The sequence below is a fragment of the Lepisosteus oculatus genome, chromosome 2, assembly GCF_040954835.1.
Source record: "Lepisosteus oculatus isolate fLepOcu1 chromosome 2, fLepOcu1.hap2, whole genome shotgun sequence".
In the NCBI taxonomy this organism is placed as follows: Eukaryota; Metazoa; Chordata; class Actinopteri; order Semionotiformes; family Lepisosteidae; genus Lepisosteus; species Lepisosteus oculatus.
Window position 1 is genome coordinate 22,247,866 of NC_090697.1, and position 23,831 is coordinate 22,271,696.

General features: G+C 37.5%; 1 protein-coding gene across 7 annotated transcripts in view; it reads right to left on the reverse strand.

Moving 5' to 3' along the window:
• The window catches only part of LOC102694395 (protein EFR3 homolog B), a 65,782-nt gene that overhangs the window by 34,273 nt on the left and 7,678 nt on the right, over positions 1-23,831 (reverse strand). For 2 of the 7 annotated variants that reach the window (XM_015351829.2, XM_015351821.2), the window contains exons 3-7: positions 9,557-9,633; positions 8,605-8,732; positions 7,570-7,720; positions 2,978-3,099; positions 422-571 (exon numbers count right to left, since the gene is read on the reverse strand). In XM_015351829.2, the coding sequence (XP_015207315.1) occupies positions 422-571; positions 2,978-3,099; positions 7,570-7,720; positions 8,605-8,732; positions 9,557-9,633 (628 nt within the window). Of the gene's footprint in view, positions 1-421; positions 572-2,977; positions 3,100-7,569; positions 7,721-8,604; positions 8,733-9,556; positions 9,634-19,429; positions 19,730-23,299; positions 23,509-23,831 lie in introns of those variants that run through there. The other 5 variants (XM_015351840.2, XM_006626075.3, XM_015351835.2 and 2 more) reach the window with 5 other exon arrangements.

The window sequence follows — 23,831 nt, forward strand, 5'->3', positions numbered from 1 at the left end:
TGTGGCTCTGTGGCTCTGTGGCTAAGGATCTGCGCCTGTGGCTAGAAGGTTGCTGGTTCAAATCCCGCAGCCGGCAGAGGAATCCTACTCCGTTGGGCCCCTGAGCAAGGCCCTTAACCCCAACTGCTCCAGGGGGGCTGTACAATGGGTGACCCTGAGCTCTGACCCCAAGCTTCTCTTCCTGTCTGTGTGTCTGTGTCTCATGGAGAGCAAGCTGGGTTATGCGAAAAAACGAATTCCTAATGCAAGAAATTGTATAGGGTTAATAAAGTGATGTTATGTTATACTGTTACGGTACAAACATGTCCAAATTTGCTCTGACTAGGTGGTGACAATTATCAAAGAAAATTAACACATCCTGCCTTAATAGTATAAAGAGGTGGAGGGTACTGTTGTGCCCAAGCTCTCTCTGCTGACATACCTCTCTGTGCCCTCTCCCTGCTGCAGGTTAAAGAGCAGCGATGGGACAATCTTGTCCATGTGCTGGGGGTCCCAGATGTTGGCCTGCAGCTCATCATTGACAGTCTTCCTCACCACCCCCTGCAGACCTTTGATGCCAGCCATGCGTATCCTATAAGGCACCAAAGTACAACACAACAGCTATAAATGAGAAGGCCACTAGTCCCATCATGCCCATTTTTGGTTCTGTTTCAGTCACATAACCAGTACTGATTATTTTTGGAATCCCCCTCTCCTAGTAAGGAACAACTTAAGAGTATCCAATCAAACCTGCACTCAGTGAACACAGGGAGAACATGCAAACTCTACTCAAAGCAGCATCCAAAATGTTAGTCGGACCCAGGATCCCAGAGCAGAGAGGCAACAGCGCAATTCTTACACCACCGAAGTCGCACTTACTGTAGGTTTGATCTCCTCCAAAGGCTAGCAAAGTATTTTTTTTATTTAAAACCAAAAGAGCTAAGCAGGCAGAAATGGGAACTTGAAAAAAGAGGATTCAGCAATACAAAAACCCTTTTCACAAAGAATGAATCCATTAGATGTAGAATTGCATTTTAACGTTCAAACAAAATTGCACTGCTGGTGCCTGGACATGGCTGGCAGGACCTGACTTTGCAAAATAGAGCCCAGTGACTCATGCACAAGTAAAAGTGATTGAAAGCAGATAAGAAATCTCTAATCTCATTGCCAAGATAGGTCAATGTTTCTCTCAGCAGTCCTTATCAATGGTTGTTGCTCAAATATTCAAGAATTAATCTATCCTTGGCGATTTCTCCTTTAGCTTTGTTTTGATAAGAGGACATTTGTGTAATCTGTGTCACATGAGATGAGTGAACATTAGTTAATTTCAAATTCATTTCTCTCCTGAACTTTCAGATGTGATTTTTATGAAACTCAGTTATGCCTTGAAATTGAACAGTGTCACACATAAGTTAAAACCAAAGTATTAGGTACTATTTAATAAATCATTTTTTATTTAAACACTTTTTATACAGTGTTTTTCAAAAGTTAATTAAAGTGAAAAAATTAAATCAAAACTGAAAGCTCAATTTGAATGCTTTATGGGTGAAAGGAGTTACATGTCTGCAAAAACTGCAAACATACATCATAGGAAGAGGGTAAGTAATTTTGCAAGGCATTAAATGGACGGGATATGAGTTTTCTTCTGAAATCAGCGAAGAATGCACAGCACAGTCATGCAAGACATATTTAAGAGCTGCAATATGGTTTTGTTGTGCATCAACAATTTGCTTAAATTTTTTACCATTACTGTTCTCCACTACACCTGTAACTGGTCTCAAGTGTTATTGATTCATTGACGGGTCTTCCTTGTCATTCAAAAAATGTTTTTTTTCTCTACACATCCACAAACCTAAAATGCTACTTTTTGTTTTGCAAAATACAGATCTATCAGGATTAACTCTTAACTCTTACAATTTCAGTAAAAGATTGTCATAAAACTGAAAACAGAGAAGGACTAGAATAATGCAAAATGTCTAAGACATTTGCATACAGTAGTTGTGTATCTATTAGTGTTCACTTCCTATACTTCCTATGTGCAACTGTATCTCAGCAAGATTTCAAGCTTCATCAAAATGTTTATGTATTATATTTATATTATTTATTTAAAGTATAATTATTATTATTTATATTTGTAATTTAAATACCTACTGCAGCAGCCTGATTGCTTAACTGCCTGAACAGAGGAAAAACTATTGAATAAATGCACATGCAGCTGTCCGCAGTTCAAATGCAATGCATACAGAACTAGGGGAAATGTTACTGATGTTCCGATAAGGAGGTTATTTTGAAAAAGGTGCACAAGATATGCGGATCAAATTCAACAAATGTACTCTGTACCTTCAAGTACTGGAATTGTATTTCACATTACTGAAGCCTTATTATATTCACAAACATAAAACTAGTGCTCTTGATATTCTACTTATAAAAAACAGTGATTCATACATCAATAATTAGTTTGATGCTTCATAATTAAAGAGATAGGTTTAGAGAAGGTGTTAAAGTAGAGAGGACCCAGACGCATCAATCGATCTCTATGGAAGTGGAAACTGAGTTAAGTTTCATTCTTTCCTGTAAATTAAATTAATGTTTATCAACTTTACCACTAAAAGAAAAGCGGACATCAAAGGTGAATTGCACTGTAAGATCCTAGTTAGCACTGTTAGTCATTAGTTTATGGTTATTTATTTTATAACAGTTTTGCCATTGTTAAAAGTAGAGTTGTTAACACTGATGTACTGAAAAAAATATTCCTATCCAAGTATTTTGGAAATGCCATGGTTTTGTTCAATGTTTAAAAAAACAAAAAAACACACCCCTAAAATTTAGAAAAATACATTTAAATAAATTCACTGAAGACATACTCCTAAGTGCATTTTGTTTGAGCAAGAAGAAATGTTTCATGTAACATGACCCATGGAACAGCATATATTGGATAAGAGAACAGATGACCACAACAGCAAGCCCCATTCTTAATCACAGGCTGCCTCAGACTTACTTTATGCGAATATCAGGGTCTTCATAACTGGAGTGACACATCTCGCTGAAACGGGACACAAAGAAGTCATAGCTGCGGTGGTAAGAGGGTGTGTCCTCTTCAATATTCGCAAACTTCACAAACTGGAAAGAGAGAGAAGTGACCGTTTCTACTTCAATTCATGTGTTCTGCATCTGAGAGCAGGTCCCCACTGCTCTTCTTTTAAGACCATAATTTTACAACTGCCTAACTTATACTAAGTCTGCTTATAGACTGTATTACATAATAAAGAAAGAGAATGCTACTTTGTGTGCCCTGTTTCTAACCACTGGTATACAGTGCCTTGTGAAAGTATTCACCCCCTTCCAATGATGTTCCATTTTTGTTGAGTTGCAAATAATTTATTTATACATATTTTTAAGTCAATATTTTCATCAAAATTTTATTGCTCAAATTGAACATTTTTATAGGGGAAGTTAGAGCATAGTGAAGCCAGCTGAGTGAACTTCCTTGATGGAAAGTACACCAGCAGTGCCCCCACCAGGTAAGACAGAAAAGACAGCAGAAGGGGACCTGCAGTGCTATACTGTACATTAAAAAGAATATTCAGTTTGAGGAAATTAAGGAAGAGGAATCAGGAATCCCTGAATCTATGTGGGTCAGATTCATTAAAAGAATTTCAAAGGCATATTAATTAGGAGTATGTTAAAGCCCACCAGGAATATAGACCATCGTGGTTAGAAATTTAAGAAAAAATTCTTAATTAAAGACAACATTATGAATTAGAAATATTGACATAGAAGAGGCCATACACAAGTATGGTGTATTTAGATTTTCAGAAGGCTTTTAAAGCTCATCATAAAATATTAATCCTCAAATTACAGGCAGAAGACATTCATGGATATGTACAGGATGTAACTGGATTGAGAACTGGTTAATAAATAGGGAAAAAAAGAATACAGATAAAAGGTTAATATTCCAATTAGGTGATGTAATTAAGTTGTACCACAGGGATGTGTGCTAGGATATTGCTAATTGCTAATTTATTAAAATAACCTAGATTCTGGTATCTGGTGATTAGTAAATTAATCAAGTGTGCAGATGATACCAAATTAGCTAACACTGTAGAAGGAGCAGATGAAATTCAAAAAGATTTAGTGGAAATTCAAGACTGGGCAAACACCTGACATGAAATTTGTTGAGTGCAGGATTTCAGGATTTATAAAAAAAAAACACACACTGAAAAACACAGAGCTAAAAGAGGTTATCTATGAAAAATACACTAAAATATTCCACACAATATTGGGAAGCAATAAATAGGGCAATATAATGTTAGGCTATATAGTCAAGAGTGTATAATTCCAATCAAAGGATGCAATGTTAAAATTATAAAATGCACAAATTAGTCCTCATTTAGAATGCTGTGTAAAATTTTGGTTACAACGTTAACAAAAAATCAAGAATAAGTCCTCAGTAAAGCAACCAGATGTATTCTGGGACTTCATGGAATGTTCTACAATAAATAACTAAAGTAACTGAACCATTGCAGTCCTGAACAGAGATTATTACAGTGGAACTTGATAAAAGTAGCAAAAATTCTCAAAATATTGACAAATAGCCCACAGGACGTCTTCAAGGATCAGTGAAACCTGAACAAGTAGACAAAAGAGGAAACTACATGCACTGTATAGAAGTGCATTTAAAAAAGAAAAGAGGAGGCACTTCATACCTCAGAAACAAGCCACCCAGCCATGTGGTTGAAGCCAATACTATGGCTTGATTCAAGAAATGGCTGCACAAGATCCTTGGATCACTTATCTAGATGGGCTGAAAGGCCTCCTCTCATTTGTACCTATTCTTAAGTTCTTATGTTCCACCTAATTAAGAACACGGCATTGTTTTTTTGATTGGTAATACAACCAGAAATAATCCCATCAAGTATTCCTGAATGCTCATTTACTCATTCACTCATCATCCAAGATTCAGACCCGCATCTGTTATACTCACAGCCCTTGTTTAAAGAAGTACTTCCTGTTCCCACACTTCAAATCAGATGCTCTTTCAATTTGTGCCTCTGGCCTTCTATTTCTCTCTTTTAAATTCAAATTAAAAGTCTGGGAGTTTGCTTATCCCTTTAAGAATCCTGAAAACATAAATAATCCCTGTCTGAATCTTTACTCTTCTTGACCACCAGGCTTTTTGATGTAAATGCTAACTCAAACTTATTGTTAATGTGAGTACCCTTCATCATTCTTCCTGAACTCACACTGATCTTTAACGTGAGTTGAGTGAAAAGACTAAATTTCTGTTCAGTCTGGTTTAACAAAGTACTTTCTTTTGGCGCCTCTTTCGCAGAAAGCCTAAAGTCAGATTATGTGATTTACAAAACAGGGTGACGGATGCTGTTGCTGCCCTGAAAGCAAACCTAGGATTTTTTTTAGCCTGCGAGTCCCAGACGATTAGGTACTTTGTTTTAACCCCCAATAAATTTGTATTTTTTGACTATTAAATATTTGAAATTTCAGTGCCCAATTCGTGCAGATATTCTCACAAAAACAATTTTCTTTGTTGGTTCCTTCTATATTATGTGACTTTTGCCAAGATAATGTGAACAAGCACCTACAATACAAGTGTTTTCTTCTATCAGAGGTAAGTTGTGGCTCTTTCATTACACAAATGGAGCATTTTAGGTTATACATTGGTTTCAGTATGAATTACTTTGACATACAGTAACAAAAGAGAGAAATCTTTATGAATTAAAGAATGAAAAAGTACCACATTCATTTTTTTTACTTTCAGTATACCGTGTACAAACTGACAAGAATTACAGTCCACAATGGAGTTTCATAATAATTGCTCAAAAAACATTCCAATGGTTTTTTATTCGTTGGAAAATGATAAGGAAAGAGTACATTTAATATATAGTACTCATAACTAATTAGGGAAATGTTTTTTTACTACATAAAGTATGTACAAGTATAAAGTATGTACTGACCATGTCTAAGCACATCTGGTATCCCAGCTGCAATCTAGAATTCATCTGTTTTTCTTTGTGACTGAATCTTATATGGTACACATTATTTTTTCTCCACTGTGTTTAACACAGTTTTCACAGTATTCAATCTCTTTTATCCCCTTTAAAGTTTGTAATTGGTTTGCTGTTGACGGCTAGCTCATGTGTGATCACTTAACATTACTTCCGCAATAGGACAGTAATTCTAGACTTCTGTAGCACAATATTACAAGCCGAAAAGGGTATCTGATCACTAATTAAATTCCATCCTATCATCAAACAAGAAAAAATAAAAAATGCACCACTGGCAAGACACCCTCACAGTGTAAAATTGAAATTTTATGTCTGACAGTAATGATTTTCACAATATATGTTTGTGTCATTTTATCCGTTCAGCTGAAGCAAAACCCTTCAATTCGCTGCAGATAATGTTCTCTGCAGACCATTTGGAAATGTAATGCCACAACAAATGTTCATCAATTATTCCTTCATTATGTCCATTACGCCTTTAACATCCATCCATCCATTTTCTAACTACATAATCCAATACAGGGTCACGGGGGAGGCAGAGCCAGTGCATTGCAGAGACCTTTAGAGTTGTTTTCAAAAATACTAAACTCGCCTTTTTGCATAAAAAAATCACTTAGCCTGCATGTGGCCCAAAAGTAAGATGAGACACAAAAATGCAGAGTGACTTACCTTAAAAAAAGAAATACTCTTACTCTTCATTAAAGCTTTTAATGAATAAATGCTAAGAGCTTCAGCCAAAAAACAGTCTTGTGGGATATCAGCCGCAACTAAAATCCATAATAGAATGCGGCTGGTTTCAATTAAATTTATCACCTAACATTTAAAGCAGAAATGCTGGTCAGTATGTCACTACTGCAATTGTCTTTTGTGTCTTCAAAATGAATACGTAAAAGACAAAAGGTATTCAAGCCATTAAAAATAACTCAACCACAATCAAGGACAAGCCAAACCCGTGGGAAATTAAGTTTAATCTAGATAAATATAGATACATTTTCATATCTCAAAAAAGCTCATTATAAATATAAGGTGAGTGGCACTAGTGTGAGGATGTTACTCATACTGGAAGGATTTCAATATCGCAGCTGAATGGGGGAGGCAATTACAAAGGCCAACAAAATATGAAGATGAAAAATGAAAAGTGTGTAATATAATCTAAAATAGCATCAAGCACTATGCAAATAAAGGGATGTTGGAATTACACAACACATTTGTCGACATGGTACAAAAAAGATACTGCTAATCTGGAATTGGTTTGTGGATAGTAATAAGGTTACCTTAACACCAGATACTAAATTACTAAAGTGCAGGAATTCAAAGTGAACAGAATAGCTTTGGGAGATGAGCAATTAATGCCACCTCTCAACTATGTAATAATCAGAAAAAGTCAGAAGCTCAAAGAAGATATGAAGTTAAACTCAGCATAATTGGCAGATTTGTACATAAAACGTTTGCACCACTTTTTCCAATCACTTGATTGCTCCAAATACATTTTCATAATGAAGACATTCAAGCTTCTTGCATTAGTGCTTGTTGTAGAAAATTGTCCACGGAACACCAAAGAATCACTCACCGAGTTGGTGCCCAGTATTTGTAGGTTGGGTTTATCTGCCTCCAGCAGCTTGCGTACCATCTTCAGAAAGCTCTCAACAAAGAGGTTAATGCTCTGACAATGACATGCCATCAGTAACTGGTCAAGAGCTTCCATTGCAATACAGACATACCTGTCAAGAGTGAAAAGCACAGAAAATAAGGCCTTCTGTACTAAACTCTAGAAATGTGTCAGACTACCATTCAACACATTTTAAGAGAAAGGCTGTTGTGATGATGAGTGATGAGTTTTTCTACTTTCTGCAGTCATAATAACAAAAGTTGCAATTTAAATGAGCTCATTATCCATCCATCCATTTTTATATCCGCTTTATCAAATCTAGAATCATGGGGGAGCCACAGCTTATCCTGGCAAGCCATGGCAGCAAGGTGGGATACACCCTGGATGGGACGCCAGTCTATTGCAGGGCACACATAATAATAATAATAATAATAATTGCTTACACTTATATAGCGCTTTTCTGGACACTCCACTCAAAGCGCTTCACAGGTAATGGGGACTCCCCTCCACCACCACCAATGTGCAGCCCCACCTGGATGATGCGACGGCAGCCATAGTGCGCCAGAATGCTCACCACACATCAGATATCAGTGGGGAGGAGAGCAGAGTAATGTTGCCAATTCATAGAATTGACACACACACTCACACCAGGGCCAAGTTTCCCAGAAGCCAATAACCCAACAGTATGTCTTTAAACTATGGGAGGAAACCAGAGCACCCAGAGAAAACCCATGCAACCACGGGGCCCGCGCGGATATCAGCACAGGAAATTGAACCCAGGGCCCCAGAAATATCAAGCACGGCACCACCGTGCCATCATGAGTTTATTGCATTTACCTTAATTATTTTTACTAGGGGTAAATAAGAAATATTGGCCTAATATTTTATATCTGTATAACTTGAATGTAACTTCAAAAATCTGTAGCCAGATTTCTTCCAAAAAGAAATAAAACAGTGTTGTGGTTTGTTTCATGGCAGATTAAAGCTGAGGCTCACCCATATCGATGCCTGGCCACATCTCGGGACAGCCTCTCGGAGAGGTATGCTCCAATGCGGTCTAGTTTCTCAGGGGCAGAGAGAGCGTAGAAGGTCAGCTTCTCCATGTTGGCTTTGACAAGGCCGTCCTGGGCAGAGAGGGAAGATAGAGGGTCAGCATCTCACTATCACAGAGGAGAGAGGGGGTCAGTATATCACTGTCATTTTCTCATACTTGACAGAGAGCAGGAGTGAGGAACAGTATTTCGCTTCCTTTTCATGTGACACTCTTGTACCTGAGGTATTGGAATCAAGGGAAAGAATCATCATGAAATAGACTGTCTGTTCATGTTTATTTTCTCATTCTAAAGAAATGTTGATTTGATTTTTTTAAATTTGAACACTTAATTGTTTGTTTTTCAATTGAACTCTCTTACTAACTTTATTCTCCACATATCTTTCTTTTAGTTTTCATTGGGTTCTCCTCCTTCTTTTCTAGTTTAAATGTTTTGAGATATTCTATAGATTCTTGTGCCAAAACAGCACTGTTACAAGTTTTTCATAACTTGCAGCCCTTCCAATCTTATAGCTAATAATCAATATAAAATGCAGCTGTAATGAAGCAGTCTGGAAGGGTTGCAATTTGAATAGTCCTGCCTTAACAAATCACAGTAAAATGCATAACTGTTGTGATTTTCACACATTAAAAAAACATTGCAACCAATTTAAAAAAATGCAACCAATTGTATTGGTTCCAGTAGTATATTAAATCTGTGTCTAGGAACATATTTTAATCTCAAAGTTGTGAGGACTGTGAAAAATTCTGATAAGAAGTTCAACTTAACCTTTATAAATTATTAAATGCAGCACATTACGAAAACTGTGAAACCATTCATCCATTAAGGAACCCAAGTGAAATTATAAGCTAAACATACAAACTGACACCTTCCCTTTCAAAACCGAGTTCACTTGCCTCAGGGTCTTCAGGAAAGATATTGTCCACAAGTCTCTTGTAACGGGGTCTTAGGGCCCCACAGCAACCACAGACTCCTGAAATAGAGAGTGAAAACAATTAGGAAATGCAGGTGTTAATGGTTCGATTTCTGGTTTGTAAAAAATAACTGACTGGTAGCAATGACTATCTTCCACTCTAAAAACATGTGGTTTAGAAAGCCTGATTGCTCAACTTCTACCTTCAGTAGCATTTCTAGGCAATGTAATATTCACAATGAAATACTGTACGTTTACTTCCAAAGGAAAGCTTTTGTTCTTATGATCAAATGTACTGCTTTGTTATAATTGTTTTCTCCATATGGAAAAAAAACATCCAAATGGAAAGCACAAACATAATATACTCTAGACTAGAGCAAGAGCTATCTCTGACATTTTTACTTTTTTAGGACAAAACAACTGTGTAATCATTGGGATATCCCTTAAAATCCCAGTCTTAACAAACTTTCCTAGAACTCGTACAGTATATTACTTTGCCTTTTCTTATGGCCAAAAGAAAAATGTTAAGGAATCAGTGTGGAGACTGGGGATAGAAAGTCTAGCATCAATACTGCAAATAATTCTAACACCACTTACTGCAGAGCTGTTTCGTGTGACTTTGTTTTTACAAATAATCATTGTGTCTTTAAATGACTCAACCTTTTTCGGTGACAAACTTCTTTCCCTTGATTAAATGTTTTGGCCAGATTTTATTGTGCTTCATGTCTATAAGTGGTGAGAATAATCAACCATCACTAAACCAAGATATAGTATGCAGTTAAAATTCATACTACTGCAAGGGTGTTCCGGGGGAGGCAGACGATGGCGCTGGATATCAGAGACCGCTAAAGCATTAAAAGCCAAGTAATCTGAGTGAGTCATTGATGCTGCAGCACTTTAATCCAAGCTCACCAGCATAAACAGGTAGGCATCCATCAATTATCAGAAAGCTGCTTATTTCTGGTGAAAAACATGGAAACCTGGAGTCTAGCCCAGAAGCACAGGATACAAGGTTTAGTTTATCATATGGTACACATATACTCACAAGCACAACTTAAAGATACCAGCTAACGCTGGCATGTCAGAGAAAACTGGAATACTACGCAAAAGCCCCCATGAACACAAGGGGAACATTCAAACTCCACTAGAATCTAATCCATCCCAGAACGCAAGACCAGTAAGGCAGCAGCAATAATCACCACATCACCAACAATGGGGGCAACAAAGTTTCCTGAGGGGCAAGATATCACTGCTCATGTAAGAATATGGAATCTCACGAGATATTAAACTTCTTTAGGGATTTTTCACATGAAATTGCCCAAATAGAAGTTAAAACAGAGTAGGAATTGAGGAGCCACTCAGAAAAGAAAGTGTCTGTTGCAATCCTAGGCCAGGAAGCATCCTCATAACTGCATTCCAAGACAATGAACCTCTAAAAGGAGGATGCAGCAGAATTAGAATATAATATTTCAATCTATATTATATTATATCTATATTATATTACATAAATCTCTGAGCGAAGGCTCCAGTTCAAGGCTGGATTACAGTGGACTAACAGCCCTGGGAGCATCTGCGAGAGGAGGAGAAAAGATACTGTAGCTTTGCTCAGCTGACATCTTGTGAGTGAGAAGAAATCCTAAAAGAAGTCTGAGAAGCTCAGACTGTCACATCTGGTTGGATTTCTGGGTCTGGAGACAATGTATCTTAATGCATGCGATGTGGGAGACTTAGGGGTAGAAAGTCTGGTTGCAGTCTCCTGCACATTATAGAGCACTTCTAGGCCAGAGAAACAACTCTAATCTCAGATAAAACATGCCAAAGACAATTCAGAAGAGCAGCACACTATGCATCATTGGCCCACAAACCTACTGTTTAAGACTACTGTTTGATCTACAGGGGTACAAGCAGTATTCTTTATATAGCACACTAGGGAGAGCAAAATAAACACAAAAGCTGCATGGAGAGTTTTGTCCAGTGTTCAATTTCTTTAAAAACAACTTTTAATTTGTAGTCTTTTGCATTCTGGAGTACAGTTAAAAAATCTGTTTCAAAGTTTGGAAGACAGTAGTTAATAGTTAATGATAACAAGGCAACTTTAATGTTTCCCTTTTCAATTACAAAACCATCTGCAGAATTATAAACAACTATCGTTGAGGTCTAATTCCATAGTTGCGATTTTTAAAGAGTTCCGCATTTGACACAGATTGCTTTTTGGTTGAGTCACTTGTATCAGAAAGAACTCACATGGGCAATAAATGTGACTGAACGGTGCAGTGATTCCTCATACCCAGAGGCCAGATGCATCACAGTGGTGGGTGATGCTTATACTCTGCTTAATATTACAATACAGTCTAAGGCACAAGACTGTCATTACACATTAACAATTTAGTTCCATGTTGGATACTTGAGTATTGTTTTGTGCTGGCTTGATGCAGCTCCTACAGATAAGATAATCTGTTCAGAAAACAGTTAACATACTTGCTGCACAGCACATACAGGGTGAAAAAAAGGTGTTTCAGGGCAACATAGGCCATAGGTTTATCCAACATACAGTACTTATGAATTGAATCTTTTCAACAAATCACTCTGCAACTCTATTTTCAAAAAATGAGACAACTGTACAGCTCATGTAAAGACGCCTTTGAAGTTTACCCCCAATTATAATTAGCCACAGTGGGTGTACCACAGTTCTGGCTATTTAAGTTATATTGTAATGTTTTCTACGGGATGCCCATCCAAAATTATGATACAAGACTGCATAGCAGACATCCATTTCAAGTTCCTGGAACCAGAACTGAAATGCCAGCAGTACCTCACTGGTAGGTGGAAACTGAACATGAAAATCAAGGAAGCCAAGTCAGAGCTAAGTGGTCCACTATCTCCCACCAATAAAGCCTTAAGCACTCACCAGTGTAGTTTGCAGTGTGTGACCTCACTTTATCATGCAACAAGATGTAATGAACACCACAGTAAGAGTAAATCCTTTTTTGCACTCAGCAAATACATACTTTGTGGCACTCCACTGTACAACACCCAGGAGAAATGTTAAATTTGTCTTCCCAAGCAATTAAACTTTCCCACCTGAGCAAGAGGTGCTTGGACACCCAGGTTGCTGTCAACCTGAATGTCCATTTTACCACATTCAGACAAAATCCACTCCTGTGTGTGTTAGCTTTGCATACCAAAATTAAATTACGCTGCTTGCCACAGTTTGACCAGGAGTATGGCATCATAAATACCTTTGATAACACAGTGGGGGTAAATTGTTGTTTACCATGAGAGGTCAATTAAAAATCAATCTATTTACTCTCCCATTAGTGAAACATGGACAAATGCCTTTCCTATCTAACCCAAAATTTCATAGATTAGCCAAAACAATATCAAAATAAAACTGGCCACACATAGTTTCAGTATTTCCAATATAGTGCAAAAAATATCTCCCCAAGCTACCATGCAGATTAATGAAAATATAGAATATCTCAGATAGCCATTCTGAAGCCCTTTTCTGGGGCCCCACAGTAAAGAAAACATACTGTATAGCCTAGAAGAAGTACTTCTAAGGTTTGAAAATGGTTTTAAAACATTCAAACTTTCAATGAAATTTTAATGGGCTGATCTTATACATGTGAGTAGGAGACACAAGTTAGACTTGATAAAGTCTTTCTCTAATCATAATAATTTAATCAAACTAATTAAACCGATTTCTGGTACCCATCCAAAAAAATGATTTATGAAATAATGATATTCCCAGGATGTCCAAGATATATCATCTACCAATCATCTTTCCACCTTCTGTTTTCTTCTAAGAGACAAGGTACTGTGTATTTTTTGTCACTGTTTCTGTATAACAAGTAGTAAAAGCATTGCAATATTTAGCCTAGTCATAAATACTGACCTATTTCTTTTAAAATGTAAATAGGAAAATAACACTGCAAACAAAAACATTTTAGAGTAATTACTTGTATGAAAATACATAAATATAAATTGGGCAAAAAAAAAATTGTTCAGTGCCATTAAGCCTTTGTAATTGTGGATTACACAAAAGCAGGCCTGTTTTAATCTTCTTCTGAAATGGGGAAAATGTGGCCTGGCCAACATGCTTTTCCTTCTCACACAGACGATCTTCTGAGAACACGTGTTGTAAAAAAACAGGGATTTCTCTTCAAGCAGAATTGGCATGCAGCAATGCTATATTTAGCTGTTAACACGGGTACTCATGAAAAAGCTTTTTAGTAACATTTCACAGTTCTGATGAGATTCCAAGGATGTTCCTCACACTGCAAACAAAAAATAGAATGTAATGGTATAGCACAAGAAAACAAAATAATATATTGCCATACCATATGGATTTTGTTACAGTTTACAAATCCACGGATGCCAGAATTTTGCAAACAGCAAGCAAACTTCAGAATCAGGCACTATATAATACAAGCCTTCCTTGGCCATGAGGGAAAAAGTTTGGTTAACAGAGAGTGTGATGTTCTCTATTTGGCAATCCCAAGATATTTAAAACATCAGGAGACTCTGTAGGCAGTACAGATCAGTAAGCCCGTACAACAGCTTTCATCCTCAGATACTGTAAAAGTGAAAGGAACACAAATCTTTAAGATCTAATCCAAATTCCTTTAAAAGCAACAGTCAGAGAAACCAAGGTATCTTGGGGATTTCATTGTACAGTGAGTATTCCAAAGGTAGAGGAAAACACTTGTGAATAGAAAAACTATTTTCATATAAAAAAGACAAATGGGTGGGTACAGGGGTTAGCATTATTGTCTCCCTGCTCAGGGACCCTGGGTTCAATTCCTGAGCTGCTATCTGCATGGAGTTTGTGTGTTTGCATGTGTTTCCTCCCACAGTCCAAAGACATACTGGAAGGTTAACTGGCTTCTGGGGAAAGTGACTTTGATGTGCGTGTCTGTGTGTGCACTGCAACTGAGTGGCGTCCAGTCAAAGGTGCATCCTGCTTAGTGCTTGTTGCTTGTTAGTATTGGCTCCAATTCCCCCATAATTCTGCACTGCAGGAAGTGGTTCAAAGATGGATGGATGGGAAAAGATTATTTACACCTTCAGCAAAATTAGCTTTTCAGATTTTCTTTGTTCCAATTATAGTGACTAAAATTATGCTACACTCATTTTTACATTTCATTACAAATTTCCCTCTTTCTGTCAAAATAGTCTAGACAAGTTTCAGAACCCCAGCTTTACCTTTAACACACTAGAAGGAGGTTCCATGGTAAAACCAACAAAAACAAAACCTAAAATAAGGACAGACTGAAGACTGAGGCCAAGCTGAAGAACACTTAAGGATGACCCTGCTAGAAGGAGACTGCGGGATGACACGCATAATGACAGTGATTGACAAACACATATACTGATGTCTTTGACCTTGACTGAAGCCTAGGGGACAGCTGCATCTTTGCTCATATTTTTGAGCAATATTAAATGTCATGGGACAGTGTTCTGTAATTCTTTCAGTTCTCCATGGAAACTCTACCACCACAAAACTGATCTGTTTTGACTGCTTTGGCCCATATCCCGGTTTTGTTTTATCATTGTAACCCCTTCCACTCAAAGGAGGGTCTGTAACTCTACTGAACTTTCCTATATTCTCACAATGTTCTTTCTGTTGGCTGGTATTCATAGATCATGAAAATTGAAGGGCTTTCAGTCATTGTGTCACAGAACTTAACCTTAATGCTGTCTGCTGACTGCATTTCTACCTGTGTGACAGTGGACTGAACTGGGAAGGCAAGGGGAGATGATAGCTTGCAAGCACAGCAGGGCTGCCTTACAAACACATACACAAATTAAATCAACCACTCCAAATCTGCAGAATATAAACTGCGACCCACGGACATAGAATTGAATTCTCTTTTGGCCTGAATTATTCAGTCATTTTCATGTTTGGCTCTTGTCCATAACAATGGCTAGCGGATGTTACCACAAAAAGACTCTTCTCTACTTATAATCCTTGTACTGATCATGTTAAGCTCTAACGTACCAGTTTACTTCTTGAAAGAAAAAAAAAAGAAAAGTCTGGGCTGAAGTCATAAGGAACTGTTTGGTTTACGCATTGTGCTAAAAAACCCTTAGAGGGGCATAGAAGGTACAGTATATACAGAAGTATATAAAGTATCATATTTTGTGCACTTTCATATTAAATATTTCAAGGTACTCTAATCTTATGGAATCTTAGGGAACACAGAAAATTCTATCACAATGTGAAGGCCTTTTGAAACTACTGATGCACTCACCTTAGTAATGATAGTGGTTGTCTTGTTTGATTGGTTAAACAACAGAAGAAGAGGCCTGTTTTTATCCTGGGACAAGTGTTACAGAACACTGGTCCAAGTAATGGCAGTAACAGATGTCACATCACTGCTATAGGTAAGGATGTGAAAGATGCTATACAGAAACAAGAAACTAGAAAAAGAAAATGTTTGCAGATAATTATGGTCTGTTTCTACAGGTCAGAAAGCTGTGTATGATAAAAGAGACTTTTATGATACAGTACAGTCAGATCCTCAGATTTACCGAGAATTAAACGACCCAAGCCAAGGTGTGGAAGAACAGCAATTGCATGTTTGAAATGTGATAAGTGCTTTTGTTCTATTTTTATGTTTTGCTTCTGAGTACTGAATGTACTTAAAGATACTGAATCTTTCATCAAACTGCAGTGGTGGGGGTAACTGTAAAGCACTTGTAGGAGAACAGTACAGTTATCATGCTTAGAATTGTTCCAGTCTAAATGTACCAAATATAACAGTGAACACTGCTGTCTAAAATGAAAGAGAAAATATCAGCCTAAACACCTCAGTATTTCTTGCTCACTCTACCTGTGGCTGCATAAGCTATGCCTGAGTTCCAAGTGCAACCAATCGATCAATCAAGATGAATGGCATGAAAGAAGTGATGAAATAATTTATATTGCACCACTCATCTCCTTTAGACAAAGCATTTCCAAACACTTTGTACTTCAGCTCCAGACAGCAATCAATCACTCACTGAAGTGGAGAAAACTCTGTACCACCATACAAAAACAACAATTTCTGTTAAAAGACTCTGGGAGTCTGGGCAACTGGGAACAAGAGCTCTGAGATGTAAATGAAAAATTAATGATGAGGAACTTTGGCAGGCAAAGTTTGCAAGAAGAACTTTATAGCTTACAATCTGCCTGAAGAGATTCATATCTCTTCACCAGATATCCATCTATCCACTTTTATACAATACAAACAACCTATCCCAGAAAACAATGAGCTCAAGGAAGGATATATTTTGGGCAAATATCAGTCCACCTCAGGGCACACACAGACAGAAACACATACACACTCACACCAGAGCCAGTTTTCTTTAAAAAATTGCCTTTAGACAGTGAGAGGAAACCAGAGCACCTGCAGAAAATACAGAGTAACTCCAATGCAGATCGCACCTCAAGAATTGAACCCAGGGACCCAGTGCTACAAAGCAGCAATGTTAACCACTGTGCCACCCCTCTTCTGGAGTCTGTGAGGAAGGAATATAAAAGAAAACAATATACAGTAATGTATAGTTAAAAAATAGAATTTACATACAGGGAGGTTAAATTAGAATTGTGCAATACACTATTAAGGTCTCACTTATTACATGGTGTACAATTTTGGTGACTTCATTATATAGAAAAGACTTTTTGTTGCTTTTGTTGCTAATCTGGGATTTACAGGAATACCCTACACCCAGAGGCTGAAGGAAATCCAGAACAGAGAAGACAACAAGGGATAGGATACAGATATTCAAAATTCTTAAAGGCAGTGACAAGGTCAACCCAGTGAACGTTTCAGAATAAGCAGTGAACCCGAAACATGACACAAGTGGAAACTATGTGCAAGCCTATTTAAAATGGAGAAGACAAGGCATTTCTTTACCAAAGGGTTGTGGGAGAATGGAACAAGCTAATCAGTCATGTTGTTGAGGGTTATACTCTGGCTTCTTTCAAGAAGTGGTTAGAAGCTTCATCAGTTATCAGCTACTACTGTAAATAGGCTAGATCGACAGAAATCTTTATTCATATGTTCTCATGTTCTTACATAACACAAATAGTAGATCTATGGTAATACACTAAATATTTTATGCAACAGAAACATTTTGTATCAGAGTGGATTCTCAATAAATTTTCTAAACTGTATTGAAGCTGTTCAGTTGGACCAAAGTTTGTCTGTCATTAAAAACGTGTATATTTACTTTATCACAAGACATTGGTCACATATGAAAACAGCAGAAAGAAAATTTGAAACAGCAAGCATAAACATGAAACAGTAAATGTGCATGCTTTCTTCCTTAGTTTAGGTAGAACTTGACAGCTCATGAAGTAGAATTCTGAACCAGATGCATGGAGTTATAAATATGTTATACATCTGTCAACAGCACATTGTTCTTTTCAGAAGTGATCATCTGTCTGCAAATATAAACATAAATATTATAAACCCAGGAATTATAAACCCAAAGGAAAGGAAACTGTTTTAACAGTGATCATTACGTCAACTCTTGAGAAAGAGCTAGGAGAGCAAGGTTAGTGTGCCTGCTGGATCAGCTCCTTTCCATTCTGCAATAGGCCTTCATGCCACCGGTGTCTGAACAGCCTTTGGCTTCTCACACATTTTTTTGGCAGTGAATTACAACACTGCAGCAAAACAGCATGTGAATTTGTGTGTGAGCAGGTCAACGCTGGCCTAGAAAGAAAATGTAGCTCTCCATGATCACAGAGGGACGCTCCGATCTCAGCCCACAGCACATGTTCAATACAAATTTCTCATGTGAAACTCTTCCTCAGTACGAGCTCTGTTATGTTTCTCGCTACATGCCAACAATAGGACATCTATCCTACTGATTGATCACACACTTACAGTAATCCAAACTATACCTCTATTACAATACATGGACGAATATGCAGGTTATCAACACTCAAAAGTTATTCAATCAAGATATTTGGAAAGATCAAAAAAATTACACTTGTTCATAAGATGGTCAATCCCAAATGTTGCAGAGTATATATTAATATTAAATCATATCTGTGCCTTATTTTGGGTATGACCAAGGGTTACTTCTAGTTGTTTATATATTTCACTAGACTAATGAATATTACATCCACAATACTCTAACCAGTATTTGTCCATTAGATACACAGTACACAGTCTGTATTACACAGTACAAAGTCACAGAATGACAATCTCTATTTGTCTGCAGTGTTCTTCATTTTTTTCTCATTTTCATTTCAGTTTTTCGATCCTCCGTACAGTAGCTACAATCAGAAGCAAGGATTATACAGTATATTTATTGGAAATACTATAGAAACCATCTATAGTAATCATCATTTGGTTATATTCCAAGAATTCATACTGTTACTGTTAGATATATACTGAATAATGAACAAATCTAAACCATTAATACTGAGGATCAACATTATTATGCAAGCCTCTGGGAAATAAATCTCCATCTCACAATTTTTTTGTGCTGCTATCTGCCAAATCTGAGTCTCCACGCTGATAAATTCAACGGTGTCTGTTGCCTTTCAGTTAATCCTAGTGTCTACTGCTTTGCACAGAATCGTCAATTCCAAAGCACACACTCGCACAAAAAAATATTATCCGATGCATTGTTGTCAAGTCACAGGCTTCTCTGCATTTAAATACACATTTAGTAACAATAACAACTCCCTGGCATTTAAATCTTTTTAACATTCATCCCTTCTCCTGGGCACATATTAAGTGAGAATCACAAATTAGAACACCTCCAACTTTAAGCAGGGCACAGAGCAAGAGCCTTGCGCAGCCCAACACACACATGCAAGAGGCACAGCAGGAGAGGAAAGCATGGTCCTTACCGTACATCGATAGGTATGCTGATGAAGTCCCTTGCCCCCTGCCTGGAGCCTTTCTGCTGCAGCCACTGAGATGCACACACAAAAGCACACACGCATGTAGACGCGCATAGACGCATGCAGCCAGACTTCAATGACCTTGGATTTTCCAGACTGCGCTGTGCAGCTCTGCTTCAGGGGGAAATGCTGAACTGCCACACTAACACCTCTTCACTACGCACACACACACAGAGGAAAAGAGGGACTGTTCATTCACCAGAAGGTGGATCAAGGAGAAAATTCATCATTCAGTCTTGCCAGGTTAGCATCTCTCCGAGGAACTAGCCGCTCAAAGCAGCCCTGCCCTCAGCGATTCTCTCGCTCTCTCAAACAACACAACAAACCTGCCTGTACTTTACAACAGCTCTTCAGCTTCATAAAGAGGGTCATGTGCATCACATTTCCATTTGCTTTATTGTAACAGCAAATGAGGTTTTAATAGTATTGTTTTTATAGTATTAATAGTATTGTTTCTGCTGTGTGTCCTTCTGCATCATTTAAGGAAAGGGTTCCCAATCCAGATCCTTAAGGATCACACACCTGCTGGTTTTTGTTCCAACCAAGCTCTTGCTTACACAGCTGAACCCCTTATTGACTCAATATTGGAATTAATGTGAATTGTTTGACTGTTTTCAGCTCTTACACCTGTTCTGTTGAAGGTAGTCTTTTGACTACTGGATTTCAGAACAGAAAATCCCAAACATCTGTATAAAACAACAGCAAATATTCCACTGAAGCAACAGAAGCTATAAAAGAAGGCTATAGATTTATTGGCCATGAGAATATTTTTCTTCATTAACACTGTAACATTGTGACCTTTCTCATGAAGCAAAACCCTGTAGCCAAGGTAAATTAGCCGGTTTCTTCTCAAAGCAAGGTGATTTGACCTCGTTCATATTAGCAATGGAGCAAATGTCGCAGTAAACTACTTAAAATAAGTTGTTAGTACATTCCTGATCTCAAAAGAAATGGCAGCAATGTATGCTACAGAATCTAAATTTTATAAATCTGTTTTAAAATCATTTTTTTTCGTGTAGAACCTATTTTACTGACAGCGCATTTTCAAATCAACAATGTGAATACAATAGTTTAGGCCCTGCCTGATGAAAGGTAATGGTGCAGTGGTGAAACTTCAGAGTTGCCGTTACGATCCGACTGTTGCTACTATGGGTTAATTACAGGCTTTATCAACAACATGCTGTAGCAGGCCAGATTGAGAAAAGGCTGCAGTTACAGCTGAGCTGGCACTAGAGATCACTATACAGCTTCTAACTCTTGTAAATAGTCACACAGCGGACTGTAAATGTAAATGGATAAGTGGTGAAGCGTGTTTTTGCACATTTTCACATGGATATAATTAGGCTTTCCTTTGGTTATTTAAGTACATACAGTATATGGCAATCACAGATTTTTGAGTGCTACAGTTTATATAGTTATAAATGTTTTCTGGTACACTGTATACTGTATCTGAAAAGGCCTAAAATTAAGCCGCCTGGACAAGCAAACGGGTGTTTTTGCACATTTAGGACTTCTCTGGATGAGGGTGGGGATATGGTCTGTTACACATAACTTTAGCATGTTTTCTGTCATGTTTTGTGTTGTCTGATATACACAAGAGGTGCAATCCACAGTAACTATCACAAAATACTATGCGATTTCCCCACATTAATGGTGTATTAACATAACTGGCCACATAAGAGATCATGAGATAGACTTAGAAAAGTCTTCACTTATAGCCCGAGTCCATGTGTTTTTAAAGAATAATGCAAATCTGGTAAATGTCGGTAGTATACAAAAGGTTCAAGTGACTTCAGAGTCTCAGTAACAGAAACATGCTGTATATTCAAGTTATAATTATTCATTCATTATCCAGTAGAATGACATAGCTGATTCTTGTATACTGTTCTAAAGAACTTAACATTTTAGGGGGAGTGTTAATGTAGGAGGACTTAACATTTTAGGGGGAGTGTAAATGGTAAATTGTAGTGAAAAGATAGCAGTTCAATTGAAGGAAGAGAACGAGTAAAGATGCAGATTAAATTGACAAAGTTGCACACAAGTTTTTGAATCAGGGTTTTCCACTGGGTGGTGTGTTCTCCTCTCCATTTCCTCATGTACACCTCAGCTTTTTTTCCACGGATACTAAACTACTGCTTCACACTACAGCTCAATCTAATTGAGCTTCAGTGTGCACAAAGGTACATGTTACTCTATTATTACCCTATGGAGTATGTACAGTATAAACCTATGAAAGAGATCCATCCATTTTCTAACTGCTTTATCCAATACCGTGTCACAGAGGAACTGGAGCCTACTGTATATTAAATATATCCATCCATCTATGTTCTATCCACTTCCACCAATTCAATCTCAGCAAGTAACAGGTGCAAGGTGAGGTACACCATGGACGTGACGCCACTCTGTCACAGACACAGACAAAGACATGCACACACTCACACCAGGGCCAATATTCCCAGAAGCCAATTCACCGACCATTATTTCTTTGGACTGTGGGAGAACATACTGATTCCATACCGATAGCACCCAAGGTCCAGAAGTAAACCCAGGGTAACAATGACATTCTTTAAAGTATCCTTAAGAGAGCTGCTCCTAAAATGTGTTAACAACCCTGAAGGACTTTAAAAAGGTCAAGTCCAGTGAAATATGGAACAATCACAAATTATTAATAACAAAAATAAAACAAGACCAAATATACATGAGTGACTGAAGAAACTGACAAAAAGGTAAAGGTTGATTATTTCGGACATGCAACAATAGTAAAAATAAAAATTTTGTTAGGACATACCTAACGTAACAGCGGGGATGTAAAACTGTTTACCTGAAAAAATCGAAGGCTAAAAAAAATGTTTAAAAGAATTAAAATATGAGGCATTTTAGACCGTAACAGCCACAGTCAGGTAACAGTATTAATTTAAATATTCATTTCTTTATTAATTGATTGTTTCAGAACTGTCTTATAAAGGGGTCACAATCTGTTTTTCCACATTGTGTGCTCGAAAGATCAAAAACAAAACCTGAAAGTAAAGATGAACGTTTAAAGGTATGAATCTAACAATAACAAAGTAGACAAGCAAAGGCATAATAAAATAAATGTCTATACTTATAGTTATAACTATAACTACTTATAATATAGTTTCTACCTGGGAAGAAATGGCCTTGTTAGATGTCCTGGTTCTACGGTACAGACAGGAGAAAGTAGTGGGACAAATGTGTTTTGAATACTTAAAAAGGAAAATTATTGTTTTCTGTGTTACAAACTTGGAAACATGTGAGAGAACGTTTCATACAGAATTCCAAAGCTTGATAAAGCAGCAATTGTGAAACCAAGTACCCCATGTACAATAATAAGCATCTAATATACTATGAAAGTGATATATAATGCTCTTTCCTAATTGTATATAAGCAATGTTATTGCACATAAAAGACTTTAACAGTTATAAAAATTAATCTGGTATTTTCCTTGACACAGAACAAAGTTAATAACCAAGTTGATAATACAGCCAGACCTGAGCTGGCACCACCTCAGCAATTTTTTTCAGCTAGACTGACCCAAATAGAAATACGACAGGCACAGTCAACCCACAAAGTACGAAGCAAAAAAAAATAGAAAAGACAAATTAAACTACCAAGTCTTTGGGCCATGAAACACAAATAAATACTCCAATAAATATATGGCTTTGCACTGGAAACAGATGAAACCACATACGTGAATACTAAATGCCTGAAATATATGACATTTCTTTTCTTTTGTGCACTGCATTTAATAACACTGTATTTCTCTATGGGAAAAACAAGGATGATTTTGATGCTTACCGGTACCAACATGGTGGTCAAGAAGGGTGCTGCAGTCCATTAGAAATATCTTATGACCCTGGCTGGTTTAGCACTGGCACCCCCAACACACACACACTCACATACACACAAGGACACATGCACACAAAATGAACTCCACCAGCTATGAACAGCTGCTCAATGGACGATTCACTGAAATAGGGGCAGGCAGTCAGCACTGTCCTAGGGCTCTGCTGCTGCTGGGAGTTTGCTACACAGCAGCAGGGGCTTATAGCCAGCCAGATTAGTCTCTCTCTCATTAAAAAACAACTCACTCTCACAACAGCCTTCTCTCTCTCCCTCTCTCCTTCTTCCTTCTGCCATCACAGGCCATGTCTAAGGAGGAAGCTGATAATAGCCCATTCACTTGCCAATTCACAAAGCACTTTCAATATGCCTTGCTTCACGTCTAACACCATCTCGGTGCCTGCCGGTGTGGTGAAACACAAGACATTTGCAAAACCAGAATTGCTGTATTTAAACACACGGACAAAAATGAGAAAGCGCTCATCTG